Source organism: Varanus komodoensis, unplaced genomic scaffold (genome assembly GCF_004798865.1).
Source record: "Varanus komodoensis strain SLA01 unplaced genomic scaffold, ASM479886v1 scaffold77, whole genome shotgun sequence".
Taxonomy (NCBI): Eukaryota; Metazoa; Chordata; class Lepidosauria; order Squamata; family Varanidae; genus Varanus; species Varanus komodoensis.
This window is the reverse complement of record NW_025336442.1, coordinates 2,428,468-2,450,613: the sequence shown is the minus strand read 5'-3', so window position 1 is coordinate 2,450,613 and position 22,146 is coordinate 2,428,468. Positions and strand designations below refer to the sequence as shown.

The 22,146-nt window shown below is 54.1% G+C and overlaps 1 protein-coding gene across 1 annotated transcript; it reads right to left on the bottom strand.

Annotated features, from left to right (window-relative positions):
* Positions 1-619: 619 nt before the first annotated feature.
* Positions 620-20,317, bottom strand: NCS1 (neuronal calcium sensor 1). The gene is made up of 9 exons (XM_044453060.1): positions 20,187-20,317; positions 18,560-18,726; positions 15,811-15,835; positions 7,372-7,510; positions 4,435-4,513; positions 3,855-3,943; positions 3,296-3,373; positions 2,009-2,122; positions 620-1,900 (listed from the first exon to the last, which is right to left on the bottom strand). Exons 1-8 carry the CDS (start codon positions 20,315-20,317, stop codon positions 2,024-2,026), a joined length of 807 nt encoding a protein of 268 aa, XP_044308995.1. The 3' UTR covers positions 620-1,900; positions 2,009-2,023.
* Positions 20,318-22,146: the final 1,829 nt, after the last annotated feature.

Genomic DNA, 22,146 nt, shown 5'->3' with positions numbered 1-22,146 from the left:
AAAGGGGCCAGCACAGTGAAGGCCCCGGTAGACTCCAGCCAGGCCGCAGATCTACTTGAGACGGCCAGGAAGTTGGCCTCCAGTGACCCGACCCGCTTCTTGAGTATTATCTTTTACGCTAATTACGAGGCAGAGGGAGGGTCCGAGCGTCAAGCCCCTCATCTGAACTCAAATAAAGTCGGCTTTCAGGATACTCTTCCTGCCATCTTTTAAAAGTCCCAATTAATAATAGACAGGCACCTAAAGGTGGGCAGATACAAGCACACGATGCAGGCTGCAGATCTAACATGTGGCTGAAGCAGGGTGCGGCGTCTTTGCACCGGAATTACAAGCATCCATCCAAGACCAGCAACAGCCAAGGTGCGCCGGCTGAGGACTGGCAGGCCCCCGTGGGTGCCCAGGTGAGGCGGTGCTGCCACACCTCAGCCCAGGCAATGGCTCTGAAAGCCTCTACAACTTTACCACCCTCTGTGTTGCTTGATCGGCCCCCTGGCATGACCCGCCTTCCCCAGCCACCCCTGCGGAACCGCCTGGCATTCCTTCCTCAGGCAGTCAGCCCTCACAGTGCCGGGAACCCACAAAGGTCCACAAAGAAACGACATCGGTACCATTTCTGGCGCTTTCGTTGTTTGTTCTTTCAGAAAGAAGACGACTTGTTTTTAAAGCTCCGACAAACTCGGCCACATTTAACACTTTTGTTCATGCAGAGAAAACTTTGGGTGCTGGAATAGTGGCAAAATTAACACAGGGGGGAAAAGGAGATATGGAGAGAGATGCACACAGAGAGGGAAGGAAGGACAACATTCAAGGGTGTTCGCACGCACAGAGGATGGCGCCGATCTTAAGTACCGGAGACCAACAGGCCTCAGAGGGGACCTTTTGCTGGTGGTGCTAATGGAGCAGTGAAAGAAGGAAGAGCAAGGACAATACAGGGAAGTCACATTTACCTGCCTCAAACTCAGCCAGGCAGCAGAGCTCATGTTTATAACTTCAGGGAAAGTCTTTTTTCTCTCTCGTTTTCTTTCTTTTCTGCTTGATTTCTACCATGGGTTACACCAGCTCATCAGCAGAGACACATGTAAACCTTACAGCCTTTGATCGCGAATTTTTTTTTGGTCTTTCTTTCTGACACATCCAGCTAAAAATACAGCAGCGACGTTGAAGCAGCAAATAAATAGGTACCAATAATTTAGAGGTCCTTTGAAAATGGGGTGGGGGAAGGAAAGGAAGGAAAGTGCCTCGCTTTTCCTACACACACAGAAATAAAATAATGTACAAGACTGCAGCACCCCCCCCAAATTAATTTATCTACATACATATATTCCCCCCCGCAAGCAATGCAATTTTTTGCAATCCAGGACGATGATACGGAACGTGGATTTCAAGGGGATTTTTTTGACACACACACACACACCCACACACACCCCCAGCCCCAACCCTGGTGTAAAAGCAACAGCCCGCTCTGGATAATGAAACTGCCCACCCGGGGACACACGGTCCAGTCCTGCAGCAGTTGGACACAGCACTGCGTTAATAGTAAGCGCCTTGTCTTCAGCCCACCTTCCCCCATGAAGGAAATGCAAAGAATCACTTCTTCTCAGTTCATTTCAAACAAAGAAAAAAAGATCGATGTGCGAGAGGAACCCCCAACCCAGTGATATTTGGGGGCCGGAGCAAACGAAGTTGTTCTGATTTCTTCGTCTCCCCTCACGTCTTCTTTCCCCTTCCTTTCCATTTTCCCGTCAAATGCAAAAGTTGGCAAATGAAGGCATGTTGCGTTTGAGCGCAAGGTGGCAGGGCTGGCGTCGCACCCCCCGCGCATCCGTTGCTCGCACTTAACGTAAAGGAGGGCTGGCAAGGGGGGGTCTGATGGCACTAGAAGAGGCATCCCCAGGCGTGTCTGAAAAAGAAGGGGAGACGGGCAGCAGGTTGGAGCGCGCCTGCAAGTGGAACCAGGTGTGCCTCCGCCCCCCTGCGGCCCCCAGACACCAGCCATGGGGCAACTCACCAAAGCAGCGGAGAACTATACAAGTCCGTCGTAGAGGGAGAGTGCCTGGACGATGGAGGGATCTGCTTTGGAGCCTTCCTGGAATTCTTGCAGCGTTAGTTTGCCATCTGCATTCTGGAGCAGAGGAAGCAGAAAGCGGTGCTGGCACTTAGCTCCCGGCCTGTGTTCTCTCCAGTCTTCCAAGGAGACCGAGCGTGGGAAACATCTCTCTGCCCTCTCATCCCATCCTCACAGCAGCCCTGTGAGGTGGGCCAGGCTGAGACAGAGTGTGCCTGGCCCAAAGGCACCCATACTGGAGTGGAGGGTTTTGAACCTGGCTCTTCCCAGGCTGCCCCCTCCTTAACTTTGCTTCCACCTCATGCACATCCCAAGGCATCGCCTTGCCCCATGGAGGCGGCAGGAAAAGGCAGGTGGTGCCAGGGTGGCCACTGGAACATCCGTGCTCTGCATTCCTCATCTAAGAACAGGTCTCCTCCAAGGGGGCTCGGGAGACGGCAACAAGGAGGGTGGCCTTGACAGTGGTGGCCCCAGGTAGGTAAGAATCTCCCCAGCCAGGTCCACCCACACAGGCTTCTTCGTGCGGCACTGAGGCCCCCTTCCCTCAGCGAGTGTTGGGGTTTGAACCCTGAATTTTGTTGCTGCTGTCGATTGCTTAAAATCGTATCTCTCTCCCCCGTTCCTATGTGCTGGAGTCTTAAATCCTTGTTAAACACCTGGGGAGCTTTCGGTGTCAAGTGATGCCTACATGGGATAAATGAACCGAAATGTTCTTGTGTTGAGTTCTTGGGCGGGGGGCACGTGGGGGTGTAAGCTCTGAAGGCACGAGGCACTGCGGGAAGGGACCAGCGGCCCATCCCCGGGCTCCGTTCTAGGGACTCTCACTGCATCACAGAGAAGGACAGGAATCCACAGCGGGAAGGGAGGTTGCACCGAATGGGACCCTCGGCCCAGCCCGTGCCAAACTGCCCGTGCAGACGGCAGAAAGGCGCCCCAGAGTATCGGGCCGAATTTCCTGGCCTCCTGGAGAAGCCGGGAAGTAAACTGGGCACCTTCCACGCGCGTGCCCCATGACACACGCTTGGTGTGCTCTAGGCCCTACAGGGCGGTGTTGGTGAGGATCAGTGCGGCTGCCCCCGATTTGGGACTCCCCGGGGGCGATGCGGTGCGGACAGTCGTGACGAGCGCCTGGGCGACACCACCGCTCAGCGGTGCCCGGCTGCGCACCAGCCTGTCTCTGGATGGGCCCCTGGTCGCAGCAAGGGGAGAAGAGACCAGAAGATGCCTCACTTTATCCATCATGGCGAAAATCCGGTCCACCCGCTTCTCTGGTGTGTTCTCTTCTTCAGGAAGCTCCACGGTATTGCCCTGAGGAAAGGAAGGAGAATGAAGCAGTGGCGCCTCTCCTTTCCGCGGGGCTCCTCCCTGGACTGGACGTCTCGTTCCTCCAGAGTCGAGCTCGCCTGCCTCCCTGCAGCTCCCCGGCTTGGCTGCTGCATTCCCAGATTGGATTCCCCAGAGCCCCCCGGCCAAACTCCCACTCAAGCCCAGACCTAAGCTCCCTGGGGCAGAAGCTCTGCACATTCTCCGCTCTGGGCTCTCCAGGGTGGGGTCCTCCAGGCAGCCAGCCCCTCTGGCTTATTATTTGATGCTAAGTCAGCTCGCACAGCCTGGCTCCTCTCCAACTTATCTGCAGAGCAACCTGGGATGGAGGCTCGGCAGAGCACGAGGGACTGGGCCAAAGCCACACCATGAGCTTCCTGGCTGAGGGAGGGCTCGCTCCAGGTGTCCCCGGCCCAACACTAACCTCTATCCCACACTGTCTCATCCAAATAAATAGCAGACTCACCACCATCTGGTAAATAGCATCTACAATATCTAGCATTTCGTTCCGGGTGATGTATCCATCGTTGTCCAGGTCGTACAGTTTAAAGGCCCCTAAAACGACAAGGAGGAAGTCGAGGAGCGTGAGAGGCACAGGCAGGGGCTGGGAAAACGTATTGCTGGTAACAGGGACTGAGCTCAGGCAGACAAACTGCAAGCGTCTGTGAACACACAGTCAGGAAAATGTACAGCATTTCTGTAAAGGAAACAGACCTAGAGTGAGATGAGTTCACAAAGGAGATGGGCTGAGGCAAAAGGCAAAGACGCACGCTCTGAAAATCATGGGATCTGATCGTTCTGGGTTGGCCAGACCTCACCTCACACACAAAGCGAAGGTGCTGAACGAGGGAAATCAGCGTTTGAGCTCAGTGGACGTCCAGCCCGCTTCCAACTGGAAGGGGGCTAATGTGTCCTCCTGTCCCAAGGGTATCCTTTTAATAATTTTTTATTATTTATTTGTTGTTAATAACCTCTAATAATTATCTTGCACGAGGACTGACAAAGGGGGCGAACCCCCAAATCATGGGATTCTGGTGATCACTTACACCGCAGCTTCTCGTCCAAGGTTCCCCGGGAAGTGACCGAAAGGGCCTGGATGAACTCTGAAAACTCAATCCTTCCATCCTGAGAACAGAAAAAGGACTTGATGAGAGCAGAAGCCCCTGAAACACAGCAATTTTCGAAAATGCTCCTGAAAGCCATTTGCTCAAAGCTCAGAGTCCCAACAAAACATTAAAACATTTACACATACGGATACACGCATTTCCTTTTTTCCCTTCTGGGAAAACACCGTTCCGGTTGCTGCTTTCTGTCAATGATTCCCCTGCTTCAATAAATCTAATTTTCTTGTGTCATTTTTGAAAAGGAAAAGGGAGAATTAATCACCAGGGAGAAAGAGAAAGGGCTTTTTCAAAAATAGGAACAGCTATGAAAAATGCAAAGACCTGATTAGCTGCATCTCGTTTTGCTGCAGCTTGTTAGCAAAAAACCCAAACAAACCTTTAATCTGGTCAGAGACATGAAAACCGATGCATCATGCAATTCTTGCCACGGATAATTCTGGAAGCATTTGCTGGTTTAAGGGAATGGGGGGGGGGGCTTGCCCAGCAGCCTTTTTCTAGTTGCATGAAATGTCTCTCGCCCGTCGCTTCCGGCACCTTTCTGCATTTTGCTTAATATCCGTTTCCCAGTAATAACAACAGAGCAAAGAAATAAACCCTGGGGGACGGCAATTTGACACTGCGACAAAGCGAAGGCATGACTATTCCAGCCTCCAGAGGAAAGCTGGGCTCAGAATTATTTTAGAAAGGGGGGGCGGGTTCTCACTGGCAAGCCTATGAACTGTTTGGGGTGGGGAGGGACATGTCATCCTTGGCCCCAAGAGCTGGATTGAGGGGGGGGGGGGACACAAGAGCATCTCACCACCACTCTTCCCTGCTTTAGAAACGCTGCTGTTGCCTCATTATTGCATTTATATCCCCCTTTTCCCTCTTCCGAAGAAGCCAAGGCGGTTTACCGAGCTCCATTCCATCCCCGCAGCCCTGCCAGGCAGCGCAGGCGGAGAGTCCGTGACTGGCCCCAGGCCGCCAGGGAGTTTCACGGCCCATGCAGCCCTGCCAGATTTGCCTCTGCAGAAAGCAAAGTGGGGATCAAATGCTGTGACGGCTACGGAGCATTCACACGTGGCTCATTCCTGTGCTGAACTGGACCCTTCCTGTGCTCCATGCCCAGAGCTGCTCCAGCGTGCAAAGCAGCCGCAATTTGGACCGTGCTGTGCGGGCCGCACCCCGTGGAGAGTGTCTGCTCGGGGGCCCATGCAAGAGAGCTGTGGCCCCCGCAGCAGCCCACCCATGCCAAGGCACGGAGAAACCCCACACACAAAAGTGTGCCGGCACCAATGGATAAACTAGAACGCCGGCATCCGGCACTTTCAAAGCTGCCCGCTGTAGCATCGCCGGCCAAGCGGGAACGCAAGGAGACTTGCCTCTGCTGTCCGGGGGCCAGGCACATTTGAGGGTGCCACAGGCAAGCCTGTCTTGCCCAGCTCGAGCCCTACTGAGACAGCTCCCCGCAGAGGCGGCTGGGGAACAAGGGAGTTGTAGTCCAATGCATCGATCGCAGGAATGAAGCATGTATTCCAACTGGAGTATGACTAAAACAAACATTATGAACTGGCCTCTGGCTACAAAATATTTCTAAAAATAAGAGGGAAGGCTGCTGCCGTGGCCAGCTTCCACCCCGAGGTCCCGGTGCTGATGTGGGTCCTTTGAGCCACAGTCTGCATCACCTGCTTTCTCTGGGTGACCATTCTGGAACCCCTGGCCTAAGCAGTCCTCGACTGCAGCGCAATGGTTTTGCCATTTTGAGCCATTTTGCCATTTTGAGGTCCCTGTTTTGAGCCTTGGCAGCATCTCCTCAAAGGACAGGAAAAGCTGTTCTCCAGGAGAACCGCTGCTGCCTGTCTGTGCTGACAGTATGGGGCTGGATGGACCTGGGGCCTGAGTATACAAGGCATCTTCCAGCATTCCCAAGCCTTTGGCTGGGGGTCACACTCCAGTTGCATACACAATCTCCCCTCCACACACACGTGCGCACACGCCAGAGTGTGCTGGGAGAGGAGGTCTGCACCTCCACTCACCCGCTGCTCTCTGAATTTCTGGGGGAAGCTAGGCAGAGATGTGGAGGTGAACACCTGTCCCGGCGGCCAGGTTCAACCTGCAGGCAATCCTCACGGCTGCCCCGTCCCCAGGGAGAGGCCAGACCGACCCCACTGCTGGCACCTCCACCTGGGAGAGGCCTTTCGTAAAACGAATGGGCAAGCTTATGTCCTGCAACGGCAGAGGGCTGGACTCGATGGCTCTTGCGGCCCCTTCCAACTCTGCCATTCTATGATTCTATGAAATGGGTCTGAGCCGCCCGCTCCAGCACAGGCTACCCCTACCCCAAAATGTATCGCACTACACTGGGGAGAAACGGATTGCTGCTGGAAAGGTTATTTTTGCTCCCAGTGACTGTGAGGAGTGTAGCTAAGCTGAGCCAGGACAGGGTGGCAGAGACCGGCAGCATCGCTGCAGATAAGCAGGTCCTGGAGCTTGGCCCCAGCCGCCCCGGTTCCACCACCCACGCCTGCTGTGCCAGCTTGCTCCTGGGACTTGAGACCCGGTGCCGGTGCGTGCGTCTGGGGCTCAGGAACACGCGTGAGAGTTTTGCTCTCCATTGGGAGCTGGCCTCTGAAAACTAAACAGGTCCTCATGGACCCGCCATCCCGGAATGGCTTTGGGTCCCCACCACGATCCTACCGCCTTGCTTCCCTCTCTCGGGGGCAGGATCAGGGCAGGTGGGAAACGGTTTCGCCTTCTGGCCCCAGGAAAAGGGGCAAGGGAGAGGGTGGCTCATACCCCTTTGGGGGGAAGTGGGTGGGACTCGGAGGGGAAAAGCAAAGCACAGAAAGCACAAGCAAGTTGGGGGGAAGGTGCATTTACTTTGTTTTCATCAAAGACATTAAAGACGAAGGTTGCAAACTTGGTGGGGTCACCAAAGGGGAAAAATTGCTTGTAGATCTTTTGAAACCCTGCCGCATCCAGTTGTCCACTGGGGCAGTCCTTGATAAAACCTTTGTACCTGAGAAAGAGAGAGAGAAAGAGACAGGAGATGAATTTGGTGTAGGTTTGAAATGTCTGTAAGGCTATGAAGGATTCCTCCAGAGCTCAGAAAAAGCAGAGAACTCGGGAGTGAATTTGGAGAGCCTTTTTGCGCTACCGGGCACATTGGAGAGGAGTCACGGACACGCTCACAAAATGGCTGCCACGGGGGGCAGGGCTTCATCTTTGGCTGCTATGGTGGGCGTGGCCTACCAAAGAGCATGCCTCTCTGGGGAGACTCAGACAAGCCGCTTGCGCAAGGGCCAAAGCCTGAGAACACTCTTTGGAACTGGACTGCTAAGGACTGCCAGAGGCTGCCTTCCTCCTGCGTCAGACCTCTGCTCTATGCAGGCGGCACCGCCAACTCGGCCTGGCAGCCGTGGGTTCCAGGCAGAATCATTTCCTCACCCCACCTTGAGAAGCTGACAATCCAGCCTGAGACACTCTGCATGCAAGTCAGTCATTCTTATTACAAACAAGGCCACGATTCTGCAGCCGCAACAGTGGGCAGAGGCCCGTCTCACAAGCAATATGACACACGCTAACCCATCTCCAGGGAAGGACCAAGAGCAATGCAGCAACAAACAGAGGAAGGCAAGTTGCTGGCCCTCACTATGTTTGGTAGTAGTGAATTCTGTGTAGTGATGGCCAGCATCTTGGCTTTAAAAGAGCACTGGAGAAATTTATGGCCGATGATGTTTCTAGTCCTCATGGCTGTATATTACCTTGAGAATGGAACGGACCAATGGAAGATTCAGGACAGACACGGAAATCAGTTCCGTGACCTCACTGGGTTCTGGTACTTGAGAGAGGGAGAGCAAGATCTCCATCCACTTTCTCTGCATCCGGCATCATTTCTGGGCTTCCTTTGGGCCGCCCTCGCTTGCTTTTTCTCCGGGTGATGGATTCCCGGCCACTGTGACCTCTCCACACCGAGAGTTGCTCCAGGCTCAATTTGCTTCCCGCGTTCGGCTCCTTTTCCAACTGGGCACAAAGCGCGCCAGGGATCAATCTCTTGTCAACGCGTGTTGGGGGTGAACAGGACCAGATGGTCAAAATATTTACTGACTGGGCCCTTCCCGCTCTGCCTGTTATTTCTGATTTAGGTAACACAGCAGCCGGTGTTAAAATAATATTTACAGGAAAGGAGACCTTGACGAATGTTCCAGCTGTCATGGTGAAAATCTGGCTTACCTTTCCAGGGCGCAGATGGGCAGATGGGATGAAGCGGCCTGGTGGGAACGCCCTGCGGGAAGGGTGACCCCACAGATTCCTCTTGCCTAGTTCTCCATATAAGCTCAGCTGCAGGGAAAAGGGCAGCCCTGGACACGCATCCCCCACGCTGGTGCTGAGGAGGCCACGCCGGTCCATGTGGGTTTTGTCAAACCCATTCGGCCCACACCGCTACGATTGTCAGGCACTTTCTGTTTCATCGCCGTCTTGCTGACGAATCCGTTTCAGTTGCCCATATTTGTGTTTCTGAAAACGCACCACCCAAGCGCCCTGCCAAGTGTGCATTTTCACACTTCCGTCTGGGCGGCGCTGGGGGAGGGGGCCATGCGCTGCCTCGCTTTCCCCTTGTGTCGTATTTTGCTATGGCTCAATCTGCAGGGCCCCAGGAGGGCCCCCAAAAGACACACTAGTTAGTGGTGACAGCGATCGGTGAGACGCATGAGAGAAGTGTGGAGTGGGGACAGTGATGCGCAGTGGTTAGACTGTGCGATGGGACGCTGCTCCTGCCCACTGTGACGCTCACAGGTGACTTAGGGCTAGCTGTGACCTCTTAGCCTGACCTCCCTCAGGGGGGCCTTGTGTGGGTAAAATGGAGAGGAGGACCATGCAGTTGCCTTGGGTTCCTTGGTCCAGCCACGGCAGTATCAGAAACTGCCTTACACTGAAGCAGATCTTCAGTCAGGGGAGGGCAGTATGACCAGCACTGAGTGGCAGCAGCAGCTCCCCAGGGTACAAGCTGGTGCTTTTCCAGCTCTCTCTGCCCGTGCTGTTGGGGGTCAACCTTCTTGTTGCAAGGCAGAGGCTCTACTTCCAAGCTACAGCCAATCTACTTCAAAACAAAGCAAAGATTCTAGCCCTCATGGTTCTGAGGAAGGGGCTCTCTTAAAGCAGATCATAGGAAGCTGCCTTGTCTTGAGTCAGTCCCCAGTCTCTCCAGCCAGGACTGCTGGCACTGACCAACAGCAGCAGCTCTCCAGGGCCGTAGTCAGGAATTTTGCAAGGCCTTCCTGGAGAAGCTGCCAGGATCGACCTGGCGACCTTTTGCATGCAGAGCAGGTCCCACCTGTGTGACCAGCACTGCCGAAGAGGAGAAAGCAGCAACCCTTCATTTGCGCAGAGATCTGGCTGAACGATATCACTTAAAATCCCAGACCCCCCAAGTCTAGTCTTCCTCCTCCCTCTCCATTCCCCTTTTCTTTTGTGCTGCATCTTAGACTGTAATCCTGTAGCAGAGCCTGCCTGATTTCTGAATTATGCAAGCTGCTTTGACAGTCTGCAGCTGAACAGTGGGGAAACATGCTAATCATCATCATCAGTTATTAAAAGAAAGTTTCGGTGTTTTGTTCAAGAGCTAACCAAGCTTTTGCATTAACCTCACACTGAAAATACAAACTGTCAGCAAGCAAAGAGATCAAAGTATGTGTAATGATAAACTGTTTACAATTGGTTTGTATCCTCAATTTTTAAAGTTAAATAACTCAATGCCCTGTGTTCTCATCTCCTCTTCCCTAGAGTTAGATTAACAACTTTAATGGTGCCGTGCTTTGCAAAATAATCTGTTCCTCCAATACCAAGCTTTGCTTAAAGGGGAAGCTCCATCTGATGCCAAGAGGAAGGACATCAAGGCCCAAAATCCTCAAATCTGAGCACAGTGGCACCCCGATAGGACGAGAACTGTATCCTCCCACTCTGGGCATCTAACTGGGAGAAGTCTCTCTCCCAGTAGCTGCAGGGAATTTAATCTGCATTTAAGAGTCAGCTAAAACCCTACCAGCAGATAAAAGAATATCCAAGCAGCATCTCTCAGATCCTGGGGAGATTCTCTGGGGAAAGCTCTCCCCACATAGCTGTTTCGGAAGGTATTTGGCTGCCCACTGCTGGAAGCAGGATGCTGGGCAGAGTGTTCCTGATGTGTTAAAGCAAGCCCCCTTTCACAGCCTTTTCCCCTGGGGGTCTGGCTTGCCAGACGGCAGCCACACAATGGGGATGAGATGCCGGCAAGGACGAGCGGCGCTTATCTTTCCACTCAGGTATTCTGGGCACGGATTCCTTCCTGGACAGCCTCCCGAGACATCATCCTGATCTGTGCCGGCTGGAGCAGCCCACAGCAGCGGCGCCCATCAGCACGGCCGGCGGTGGCGCAGCAGACGTGGAACCGTGTGTCGCCGTGCTCTGTGACGCCGCAGCGGCTCTTGCTGCAGCACAGATGGCAGCTCAGGCCAGGCCAGGCCAGGCCAGGCCAGGCCGGCAGAAGGCGTGTGCACGCAGGCCGTGCTGGCAAAGCTGCGGGACGCGAGCAAGCAGAGGTGCTTCGGCTGCACAGGTTGCAAGGAGGGAGGCCACCTCCCTTACCGGAAAAGCAAGGAGGCGAGCTCACCGTGGGGGGCAGGGGGCAGGAGGTGGCCTTCCAGCCAGTCCTGCGCCCATCAGAGGTTTGCACTGAAAGGCAGAGGCCACCACAGGAGGGGCTTAGATGTTGCTTCACTGCCATCTCTTGCGTGCCGTTCTGGGCCCCTCATCGCAGGAGGGATATAGCCAGGTTGGAATCGGTGCAGCGAAGGGCCACTAGGATGGGGGCCGGTTTGCAGGGGAAGCCGTGTGAGGCGAGACTGAGGGAACTGGGTCTCTTCAGCCTGGAGAAGAGGAGACTCCGAGGGGATCTGTTGGCGACATGCAGGTATGTGAGGGGATGTCACACGGAGGTGGGTAGAGGCCTGTTCTCCCCTGCAGAGGAAGGCAGGATGTGCTTCAACAGAGCCAAGCTCAGGGAACCAAGGTTCCATTCGGATGCCAGGAAGCACTTCCTGACAGTCAGGACCCCGAGGGTGTGGATTGGGCTTCCACAGGAGGTGGTGGAGGCCCCATCGGTGAGGGGTTCAAGGACAGGCTGGACATGCAGGGGAGTGGGGGGGAGCAGTGGCCTCTGTGCGATTTTGCAGAAGGCGTGCTGGAAGAACACCCCTGCCTTGCTGCACCCTTGGCCAATGTTTCTCCTCTCCTCTTCCCTCCTCATCCTTTTTCCTCTCCAGTTACGAAAAGTTACTCTGGGACCTCTGGGGGCTGAGAGTGGAATACAGAATAGTGCAAACCGACATGCAAGTTTGCCACCAGAAAGTGCCAGTTCCTTCCCTTTAACTGCTTTGGTCAGTTTGATGGTGTCAAACGCTCAAAAAATACACAGAGAAAGAGGGAGATGAAGGACAATAAATCCACAGAGATTCTCTGTTTTATGGGGGGAGCCCACACAAACTCTTTTACCCAAGGGCCAGAGTTCGTTTTGGGGAAGACTGCAGAGCAGCCTTCCAGCAGCGGGGCAGACAAAACCAGCCGTGCGGAGCAAAAATATTCCAAAGAAGAAAAGCAGCGCGTCCCGCCCTAAAGCTCTTAGCGCCGGGTGCCCGAGGCTTCGCAGGGGCCTTTCAACCTTTTGGGATGGACAGAAAGCGGCACAAAAGCTGGGAAATTTTTGGTTTGTTAGGGGAAGGGATGTGGCCTCCCGGAGAGGCTGGAAGGCCAGACCGGGCCCTGCGGCCTCTGGTTGTGCACCCTCGAGCCGGATTGCTCCAATCTAACATGCGACTGGATGTGCAGCTGGCTCGGCATCTGCCCCACCGTGCAGCTCATGTGGGTCAGCCACCCTGCGCCACTCAGGGGGCTGCATTCGCTCCGGGCCCGGCTCCGGCTCGCCCCTTCGTTCCTTGCACGCTCTCCAAGGCGGCGTCCGATTGTATTTCATACAAGGCAATCATGAAAAACAAACGAAAACAGCAGCACAAAATGTTCAGAGATAGATCAGAATAGATGGAGAGGGAGAGATTCACGAGGAGACGGAGGGAGGGAGAGATTAGGATGAGTGGAAGGAAAGGAAGAAAGGTAGCGGGGCAGGCAGACAGACGAGCTGGAGGAAACGATGGAAGAGATGGAAACAGGGAGGAAAGGAGGGGGGCAGATGGTGATGGATGGATGCGGAGGGGGGAGAGAGCAGAACAGGTTGAACGGGAGGAAAGAGAATACGGGAGGGGTGGAAGCGGAGGGTGGCTGGAAAGAAGCGGGTGCAGGCGCTTTGCCCAGTGCCTCTGGGGAGCCCCAAACACGACAGGAGCTGAGACCCCCTGTACCCACTGGCTAGTCAGAGGGGGGCAGCCGCTGGGCAGAGTGTCCATCTCCAAACATCACTGCCACTAGGGCCTGCTGGACAGGACCAAAGACTCACTGGGCCCGGCCACCCGGTTCCCAGAACGGCCAACCAAATCACCCAGACCGTCCCTTGCAAAGGCATCAAAGCCGGAGAATTCCAAAAAGCAGGGGCCAAGCGGAGATGGAAACAGAGCGGAGGAATCAGTCCAGCCCGGCCTGCCCCACACAGCAAACGCCCCTTCCCCCACAGCACACGCTGCCAGCTGATTCCCACCCCCTCCTGGAACCATTCCCTGGAAGGAAAGGTGTGAAGGAACGGAACATTTGCACGGATCCATTCAGCTCAGCCTGCTATCTGGCCGGCTACCCAGAAAAACGGCTCGTGGGTGGATTTTTTAAAAAAGCGTAATTTTATGATGATGATGTTTTCCTTTTCAAAAAGAAGGAACGGGGTGTTTATTCTTCAGTGACTAATAGAATATTCCGTTGCTCGATCCGCAACAACGGAGGCTTGCTGGTGCCTAAGTGAGTGCGTTTGCCTCCACGTTTGGAGCATGAGGCAGACCCAGAGAGCTGCGGTGTGGGGCCTCAGCCCCGGATGCTCTTTGTGACCACCCCCACAGGCCGTGCCCCCACCCTGGAGAGCCCAAAACCGCAGCCGATCCGGATCAACAAGCCAGCTTCAGCAGCTTCCATCTGCCCCAGTGGCAGCCCCTTGGTAAAGTGAGCGTTCAAGATCAAAACACCTTTCAGGATACCAGGGGACAATGTATCCTCCCCAGGACCATCCGCTTCCTTCCAGCTGAAGTGGGAAAAGCAGCCAAGCGCCAAGGGAAGTTGCTCGTGACCCTGAGCTATAGAGACCTCTGTGCTGTGTCCCGGTGGACCTGGCCTCCTCCACGCCACTGCCTGTCCGAGCAGCTCTAGCTGCAAAGGCCCCCCAGGCCTGGCAGTGAAGCCAGACATCCCCAGACAGACAGGCGCATTCTGCAATCGTCTGCCAGCACGGCCCCCGTTCCTCTACCCCCGAGCATGCATTAGTTGTCCTTTCTACCAACATCTTTAGCTACCTTTCATGCCAGAGAGATTTTCTGCACATCTGCTCAGGGGGGTCCCCATGCCAATTAACCCACTCCCCAACAAAAGCCAAAGAAGGAAGCGTCTCTGGATAAAGAATAGGGTTCAAAGCAAGAAAAGAAGAGGAATATTTTTGCTGTTTGGAGAAGTTTGTGTTCCTTTTTGCCAATGGCTCCAGGGCGGGTGCTATCTCTCCTTGATAAGGACCGGCCTCTTTCCACAAAGAGCCAACTTTTCTTGACTTCATGTGCGCCCCGGAGGGCTTTCACCTTTGACTAACCAGGTGGGGTGAGGCAAAACCAGGGTGGATAAAAATCAATGATTAATAATAATAATTATTATTATTATTGGATTTTAAAAATTTAAATAAGATTTTTATTTCAATTGGATTTTTTATTTAAATCAGTTTTTTTATTTAAATTGGATTTTTAAAATAAAATGCTCTGAGGAAAAATCTATCTAAAGATAGTGTTGTGTTTAAGATACATGATAGTCCAAAGGTTATTCATCATGAAATAACAATTAGTTTTTAATTAGGTAGCATAAGGCTGAATATTCATGCAATGTTTAGATTTTTTGGTAAATGAATTCCATTAATCCATTCACAATGCCACGCTCTTCCAGAAGCTTCTGTAAGGTTATTGGGCAATTTCTCTATCTGGAAGATATAATCACAGATGCTTGGTTTTACAGTTCCCAAAGCTGTGAATTTGTGTCTGCAGCGATCTCATGCCTCTTCTTCACAGCAAAAATGTTATAATATAAACACACAGAGTTGAGAAAAGGACCTGACTCCCATTGTTCCTTTGCAAATCATTTATGCATAATCATCCCTGTGCCTCTTAAGTGTTGAGTTTCAAAAAATTCAATGGATAGAAGATTATCTGGAGCGGAAGATGGTCTGCAAGAGAAGCCAAGTGTCAGGAGGGAGGGGCAAACCATAAAAACGAAAGTGCAACCTTTTGAGCCCAGTACTGGGTAAGACACTATCCTTGAATCACTTTGGATCTTTTTGTGTCTAGCCTGAGGGTTATACTACATATTATTCCTTCCCTAGAAGAGAAAACCTTTCATGGCAGCAGGCCGTAAAAGAGACCAGTATGGGAATATTTTAATGCAGTTCTTTTACATATGGATAAGGCAGGCAGGCAGGCAGGCAGGCAGGCAAGCAAATTATGGAGAAAACCATGATTTAAATCTAGCCTTAATGTCTAGTGATTTAAATCATGATTGGGTCTCAGGATCGGTGGGGGGGGACGGAGGTGGCCGGAGCTGCGCATGGGGAGAGACATTTCGACTGACAAAGCAACCATAAAAGAACCAACCTCCACTGCTGCACGGATCAGGGCCTCCTCCGGATGGGGAAGGCCATGCCTGGGCCCCTCCCCACACTCAACTGAACCTGCCCTTCCCTTCCCCTCTCGTCTCCCCTCCTTACTTTCATTCTGCTTTCCAGCTGTCAAATCTCCCCAAGCCACAAGTTCCCAGATTTCGCTCCTCCGGAAGCGAAACCGCTGAGAAAACGGCTGCACAGAAGGTGCAAGCGGGACGCCCCCAGCACACTGGACTGTTTGTAAAAGTTGCCACCATGTTTAAATTGTGTCTTGAGTGGATATTTTGAGTGCTTTTTCTAAACCAGCTGCAATCCTTTTAATGCATCAGGGCACAAGAACCCCCGGAGGAGCACAGGCTCCCGATCATCTCTGGTCTGATATTTTGGGGCATCCCAGCACACAGCTGCACGCACGCACGCGAGAGAGAGAGAGAGAGAGAGAGAGAGAGAGAGAGAGAGAGAGAGAGAGAGAGAGAGAGAGATATCCACTGGTTACTCACCACTGCTGTACTTCCTTCTCTGTAACTGCAAAAGAAGAAAAGGACAAGGGTTCAAGCGTGCCTGCACAGCAGCTGCATTGCAACGCTGAATGCCTAGGCCCGGGTCGCGTGTTCAGGCTCGCCGCTGCCCCCCCAGACCCCCGTGTTCCCCCCGATCCTCCCCCACATCTGCTGGGAGGGACGTGAATTTCCCCGGCCAGAGGCGGGTTTCGGCGTCCTGTGGGTGTTTGTGGGGCAGCCGGTCTCAAAGGAGCAATTCAGGAGCACGGGGAAAGGGAGCCTCACAGCAGAGGAGCTCTGGCCGGGGCACAGTCCCCCCCTGACATGCACGAGATCCCGCAGGGCGTGCCAAGAGTGCCACTGGCCTGCTGAGACAAAAAGGAGGAGGCTCCGCAATCGGGGAGGGGCAGCTTCAAGGGCTCAGGAGCTGCATTTTCCACAGGAAGGAGAAAAGACCCTCTCTCACCCCGAAGAAGTCTAAGGAGCACCTTTCATTCCCACCCAAAAAGAAAGCAAAATGGAAAACCGGGGTGGCAGCAGGAGAGCGCATCTTGGGTGGAGGCAGGTCGTGGCAGTTTGTTGCAAACCCCTCGGCATCTCTGACGGCCACTCGGGTGCAAGATTTATTGTCTGGCAGCAAAAGCCCCCAGGAAGGAAACACACAGGTGAGCCAGCCCGGCACTCTTCTCACTGATGATGCCACGACCTTGGGAAGCAACTTCAGCACAAGCGTCCAAAGCGATGTGGGTCCATGTTTCTTCATCCACGCACTTCAAGGTGGAGAATCGGCTTTCCAGCCCATTTGTCCCCCTCTTTTCACTCTCACAACAACCTTGCCAGGTGGGTGATGCTCACACCCTGTGGCGTGTCCAAGTGGCTCTCCCAGGTCTTCTGGCCCTCTCTTAGAAGCAAAAACACACTATCTCCTGGGCAAGACCTGCCACCAAAATTTCCTGCTGCCTACCTGGGCCCTAGGAAGGCAGAATCAGGGAACTTCTGACCTGCAGGTCAAATCCGTTCTCTTAGAAATTTGAAATGGTGCCAGTAGCTTAATAAGCCTGTTTGCATCATACAATAAATCTTTTTGTTCCTTCGATTTTTGTGTGACAGCCGTGAGGTCTGCATTCCACTTCTACGCTCCGAAAAATAGGACTCCAGACCAAGAGTTACGGCCTGCAAAAGAGTTTCCTCATTCAGCTGCTCCCGACATGTCTGTTTGCAGCGTGAAAACATACTGGTGCGGGGACATGGCGAGGCCCAGGGCTGCTGCCCCTGCAGTGCCCGGAGGAAGGATGCCGGCTGCCCCCTGGGCTGTCCAGAGCACACTCGGCCGTGCCCCCGTGCCCCGGTTCCAGCCTGACCAGCAGCAGAGTTGTCCTGGTGCTGCGGCCGCCTTGGCTGGTGGGCAGCATCAGCACATGGGGAGCCGATCCGCCAATGTTTTGAGTCCCCCTCCGCCGGCCTCCAGCTCCTACTCCCCGAGTAGGACTCCCTCTGTCCTCAGAGGCTCACCATGATCACCGTGGCCCTCAGAACGCCTCTCCTCGCCCATCAGCTTGGCCAGGCCTTCCATAAGGAAGCCTCAGCTTGCCGGAGCAAAGCAGGGGCCGGCCCTGGGAAGGATGGCGTGTGGGGGCGGGGGGGCCACGTTCTCCAACACGGCTGCCCCAGCATGACTCTAGATCCTGCCCAGGATATGCCATGCCTCGGGCTAAAGACCCAGGTCTCTTCACCCAACAAAGTCATGAAGCTTCCCAGCATCAGAAGCCACGGTGCTTTGATTCGCACCAGGGCTGGGGCAAACCAGGGTGACTCCCCTTGGAACCATGGTTGGAAGGAGGTTTGCAACCCAGGCTTAGCAGGGACCCACTGCATGGCTTCATGCCAGGAAGAGGAAGGCGAGTATCTCTTGGGGGCAGGAGCAGAGCGTTGCCTCCCATGGCACAACCATGGTTTGCGTGGACTCCACGCTGCACCGCTTCCTTTCTCCATCTCACGACTCACTGTGAGCCGAGTGTGCAGGGCAGCTCTTTCGGGTCCCTTCGATGTTGCCTGCTTTTCATTCCTCCTATTTTCATCGGGTGCTTCGGAGCAGTTCCGCTCCCCTCCCGCCCCCAGCCAGGTTTTGATGAATAAGTCACACAGGGCCAAGAATTTCTGCACACACCACCTCTGTCCCTCTTTTTTACACGACTATTTTTATTCCTTCCCTGCAAGCCTCCATTCAATGGTTGTACAAGCAGGGAGATATCTCGCCCTCTGGCCGCCTACGCCTTCCTCAAATGGTGCCGGACTACAACTCCCAGAAACCCTCAGCAGGGGATTCGAACTCACATCTCTGCAGCCCACACCCAACACTTTCACGCAGCTAGGACTTTAAGAAAGAAGATTGGCACAGGCCCTCGCATGAGGGGCTGTGTGGCAAAAAGAAACTGGCACTCCCCTGACACAACCGCTCCGGGACCGAAAGAGCCAACGCCCCTTCCTTCCGCTTCCCATTGTCAGCTCCAGGTGCCGGGGCCGCCGAGAAGCCCCTTCCTCCGGGAGCCGCCTTCTCTCCCAGTGGCCACCTTGCCTGGTTTCCCTCCCTGGCCCCTCCATGCTTGCTTGACAGGCAGGGACCCTGTGGGCACAGCCCGCCAGGGTTGCTCGTGAGCGGACCCCTGCGGGAGTGTGGGCCCCGGGGAGCACCCGGCTATGCCAGCGCTTGATGCCATCCCTGCAGCTTCCGGCGCAGCCTCTGCCGCACCTTCCGTCCCGCCAGCTCCCCAAGAGCCCATCATTCCCCCGCTGCAGTCGCGTCCCTTCGAGCAGAGCGCTTGGGCTTCTTCCGACGAGTCGGCGTGGGCAGTCCCTCCCCTCTCGCTGCAGAGACCTTTATCGGCACGGCTTAATCGATACGCTGTCAGTGCAGCACTGAGATAATGAGATGCGAGAAAAACGGAGAGAAGTTCTGAGACAGGAACGGCTGTTGGAGGCTTTCCCGTAATCGCATTCACAAAGCAGCATTCCCGCAATGTGAGGCAGGCAGAGGCGCCTGCTTACACTGAGGAAGGCCCTAGGAATACAGCGCCCATCATTTTCATGCCATGGATGACCATGCCCATCATCCACCAGCCTGCTAGACCAAGAGCATTCTGGCCCTGATTTGGCTCCTATGGATGCCAGGACTGCCTCATCCCCAAGGCACTTTCCGGCCGTCCAGCCTGCGGGCCCGCCAGTCCACGGGTGCCACTGCATGGTTCCCCTCAGCTGAATTGCCCTGCAAGGGGCAATTTCCAAGGAGATTGCAGCTGGGGTGGGTCCCCCCCCCCCCCGTGCCACAATAGCACCTCCCCCGTCTGCTCTCACGGCAATGAAGCACAGAAGAAGCACACACTTCCCAGTGTTGCCAAGGGAAGCGTTGCCCATCTCAACCGCTGGGAAGTGTGTCAGAATCTGTCCTGAGAGCCATACAGGTCACCCCGTTTGTGCACACCTGTTCACACAAGAATTAGAACAGATCTGTGATGCTTTGGGGTGGTTGTGGGGAAAGCACAAAGGACATCATCAAACCCGAAATAAACCCCAGCAGCTACTTCTGGAGTCGCATCACTACTTCTCAATCCCACGGGCCCTCAAGCGGCTGCTCTGGTGGGCGGGCGAGTCACAGCACCCACTTCCTGGAAGGCAAACAGGCGAAACTAGAAGGGAGCAGCCCAGGAACTGATGTCTTCCTGGGTGTTCAAGGATAGGCTGGACGTCCACATGGTGGGCATGTCGTGAGCGGAGCCAGCTGGTGCCGGAGGTCAGACTAGATGGCCCGGGAGACCCCTTCTGACTCGCTCTGTTTCTATGTTTCTTCGGCAGAAGTGAGTCCTGTAGCCCCCAAACACAAATCCTCTTGTTGGAAGCCAAATGAAGTTGGCGCTGGAAGCTGGCCTTTTCCTTTGCACACGTCAGCCTCCTTGCGTAGGAAACCCCCTGCTATTTTTAATTGAGACATAAAATAACCATTGGAAGGCACAAAGGGTCTGACATACTGAGAGGGGCTTTTGTGGGCAGACAGGGGGCTCTGGCTGCTCTGTTCTCTCGCACGGGGCTCTAAGAGTCTTGTCCACGCCAGTCTGGAAGGGGACATCCCACCGCTCTGGCAGGTTTTGGAGCCTGTCCTTGTCCAGTTCCCAGTGGAGCGGAGCCATCCCACCCGTCTCTCACGGTCCAAAGCCCCCAAGTGCATAAAGCTGGTGGGCGAATCCATTGCAGAGAGACCGCAACGAGCCTGAAATCAATCAGTATTTGTGCATTGCGTGGCGTGAGGTGCAGGAAGAGAGGGGAGGGCGAGAGATGTGGGGGCAGATCCTTTAATCCAGGCAGCTATCACGGCAGAGACGGACCGGGAGCCGGCAAAGCGCGCAGCTGAGGGCAGAAGGACAAAAAACGCATTAGCGGCGTAACGGATGGGCTCCTGCGAGCGGCAGAGGGAATCTTTGGCGGTGGAGGTGTCCGGCTTGCAGGGGCTCCGCATGCTGGCCGAGGGAAAGAGTCGTCCCCACCCCTTCCCTCGCCTGTTCCGAGCCATCGATGCTGGACCTGACCCAGGGAGCGGCCCGTTTCATCATAATTTCCAGCCTGAGATGGAGCCAGAGGGGAAGGCGGGAGTCTCTCTCCCTCCTGGATCTGGAAAATCTCCATTCTGCTTTCCGCCAACAGAAAGACAGGTGTGTTCACGGCAGCCTGCAATGCCCCCCTGCCACGGTCCGACACAGCGGTGCAGAGCCTATTTCAGTCCGAGGGTCAAACTCTACCGAGGAGAAGCTCTCGGGGGCCACATACTGGCGGCGAGCAGGAGCCGAAGGCAAAGGGGACGGGGCCAAATTGCAGAAAATACGAGTGCGTTGCAGTTTAACACTCTAACTGCCAGGAAACCACCTCCAGAGAGGCATTTCCACCTTTTACGATCAGAGGAGCTGCACAAAAACTAGGAAAGCACGAAAGAAGCAGTGGCCAGGTGGGAGGGGAGCTAGAGAAAGGATGCAGCCTTCTGGGGAACCAGAGCAGATTCGCCAAATTCACACCGAGATTTGCAAATCTCCTCCAGTCTGTTTCTGGGCCTGGGTTAAAATGCTGGTATTAATTTGCATAGCCCTGCACAGCTTAGTCAGGTTACCTGAAGAATCACTTCCTTCCATGCACACCTGCCTAGATCGAAGATCATCCTCAGGAAACCTCCCCTGAGGGCTGCTACCAAATAGCTGGCTAGTAAGAACAGAGTCTTTTTAGTGGTGACACCATGGATGTGGAATGTCCTAAAGAGGCTAGTCTGTCATGCCCATGGGTCATGGATCTTTTTAGCATCAAAGGCTTTAAAAGGCTTTGTAGTACTGCATGTATGTGAGCTTAAAGTGCATTTGAAAATACCTACACTATGGCTGTCTTTTTTTGTTTGTTTAATCTGATGTGTGTGTGTTGTTCTGACCTTGTATGCTCTTTATATTATGCTTGAATTATGTTATTGAATTCTGTGGTTTTGAAATCTCATTTTGTGAACTGCCTGGAGAGTTTTGGCTGGAGGGCAGTTTAGAAAGACAATAACCGCACAAAGTATTGTTTATTCACAGCGAATGCACTGGCCAGGGGTGTGCAGCCCTCTTTCTGCCCACCCAACATGGAGGTACCCTTCTGTGCTGGTTTATCTCCTGCCAGAAACATTTATGCTGCAGAGGCAGGTCCTCGAAACGACTGCTCCTTTATCATACCTTAAGTTCCAGAAGGAAGAGAAAATCAAAGGGCAAACCATTTTCTGCTGCGGTTTTAAAAAGATATTAAAGATGTCACCTGCACTCTCCCCAGCATTCTGATCATCACTGAAGCACACAATTCTTACACCAGGATTAAAACTGGAGGCCACGGTTAGGGATGTGAGAGAACGTCATTTCTTTTTGCAGTGAGTGCCTTTTGTGGGAAAAGTTCACACATTCCTCAGCTTGTGACGCTCATCCACAAAAACTTTAGGAAAATGTGCAGGTCAAAGGAAATGCTCACCTCCACAGTTTGGCCAATGAGAAGGGGACACGTCCAGCCGAGTACCCAAAGGCATACTTTCCCCATCTGAATGGAATGCCTGTGCGCACAATCAGGAATGGGGATGAGGTGGGCCCAGCTATGGACAGAGGGGAGCTTGAAGACCTCCATTCTCTAGCCATTTCTTCCTTACAAATTCTGCACTACAAAGGGGCAGGCAAGAGCACCCCAAAGGGAGGGGCAGACCTCCCAGGGCACAGCAGGAGAGCCTGATGTGGGCAAGCCACCAAGTAACTCCCTTGGGCAGAAGGCCCCGTAGTGCCCTATTTGGGG

What these genes read in the sequence shown, in the direction of transcription:
- NCS1 (XM_044453060.1), bottom strand. Translation starts at nt 20,317, where the DNA reads ATGCGGAGCCCCTGCAAGCCGGACACCTCCACCGCCAAAGATTCCCTC. An exon ending in GAGAAGGAAGTACAGCAGTG is followed by an intron (nt 7,511 to 15,810) that starts GTGAGTAACCAG and finishes TCTCTTTCTCAG; the next exon opens with GTACAAAGGTTTTATCAAGG. An exon ending in ATGTCTTTGATGAAAACAAA is followed by an intron (nt 4,514 to 7,371) that starts GTAAATGCACCT and finishes TTCTGTTCTCAG; the next exon opens with GATGGAAGGATTGAGTTTTC.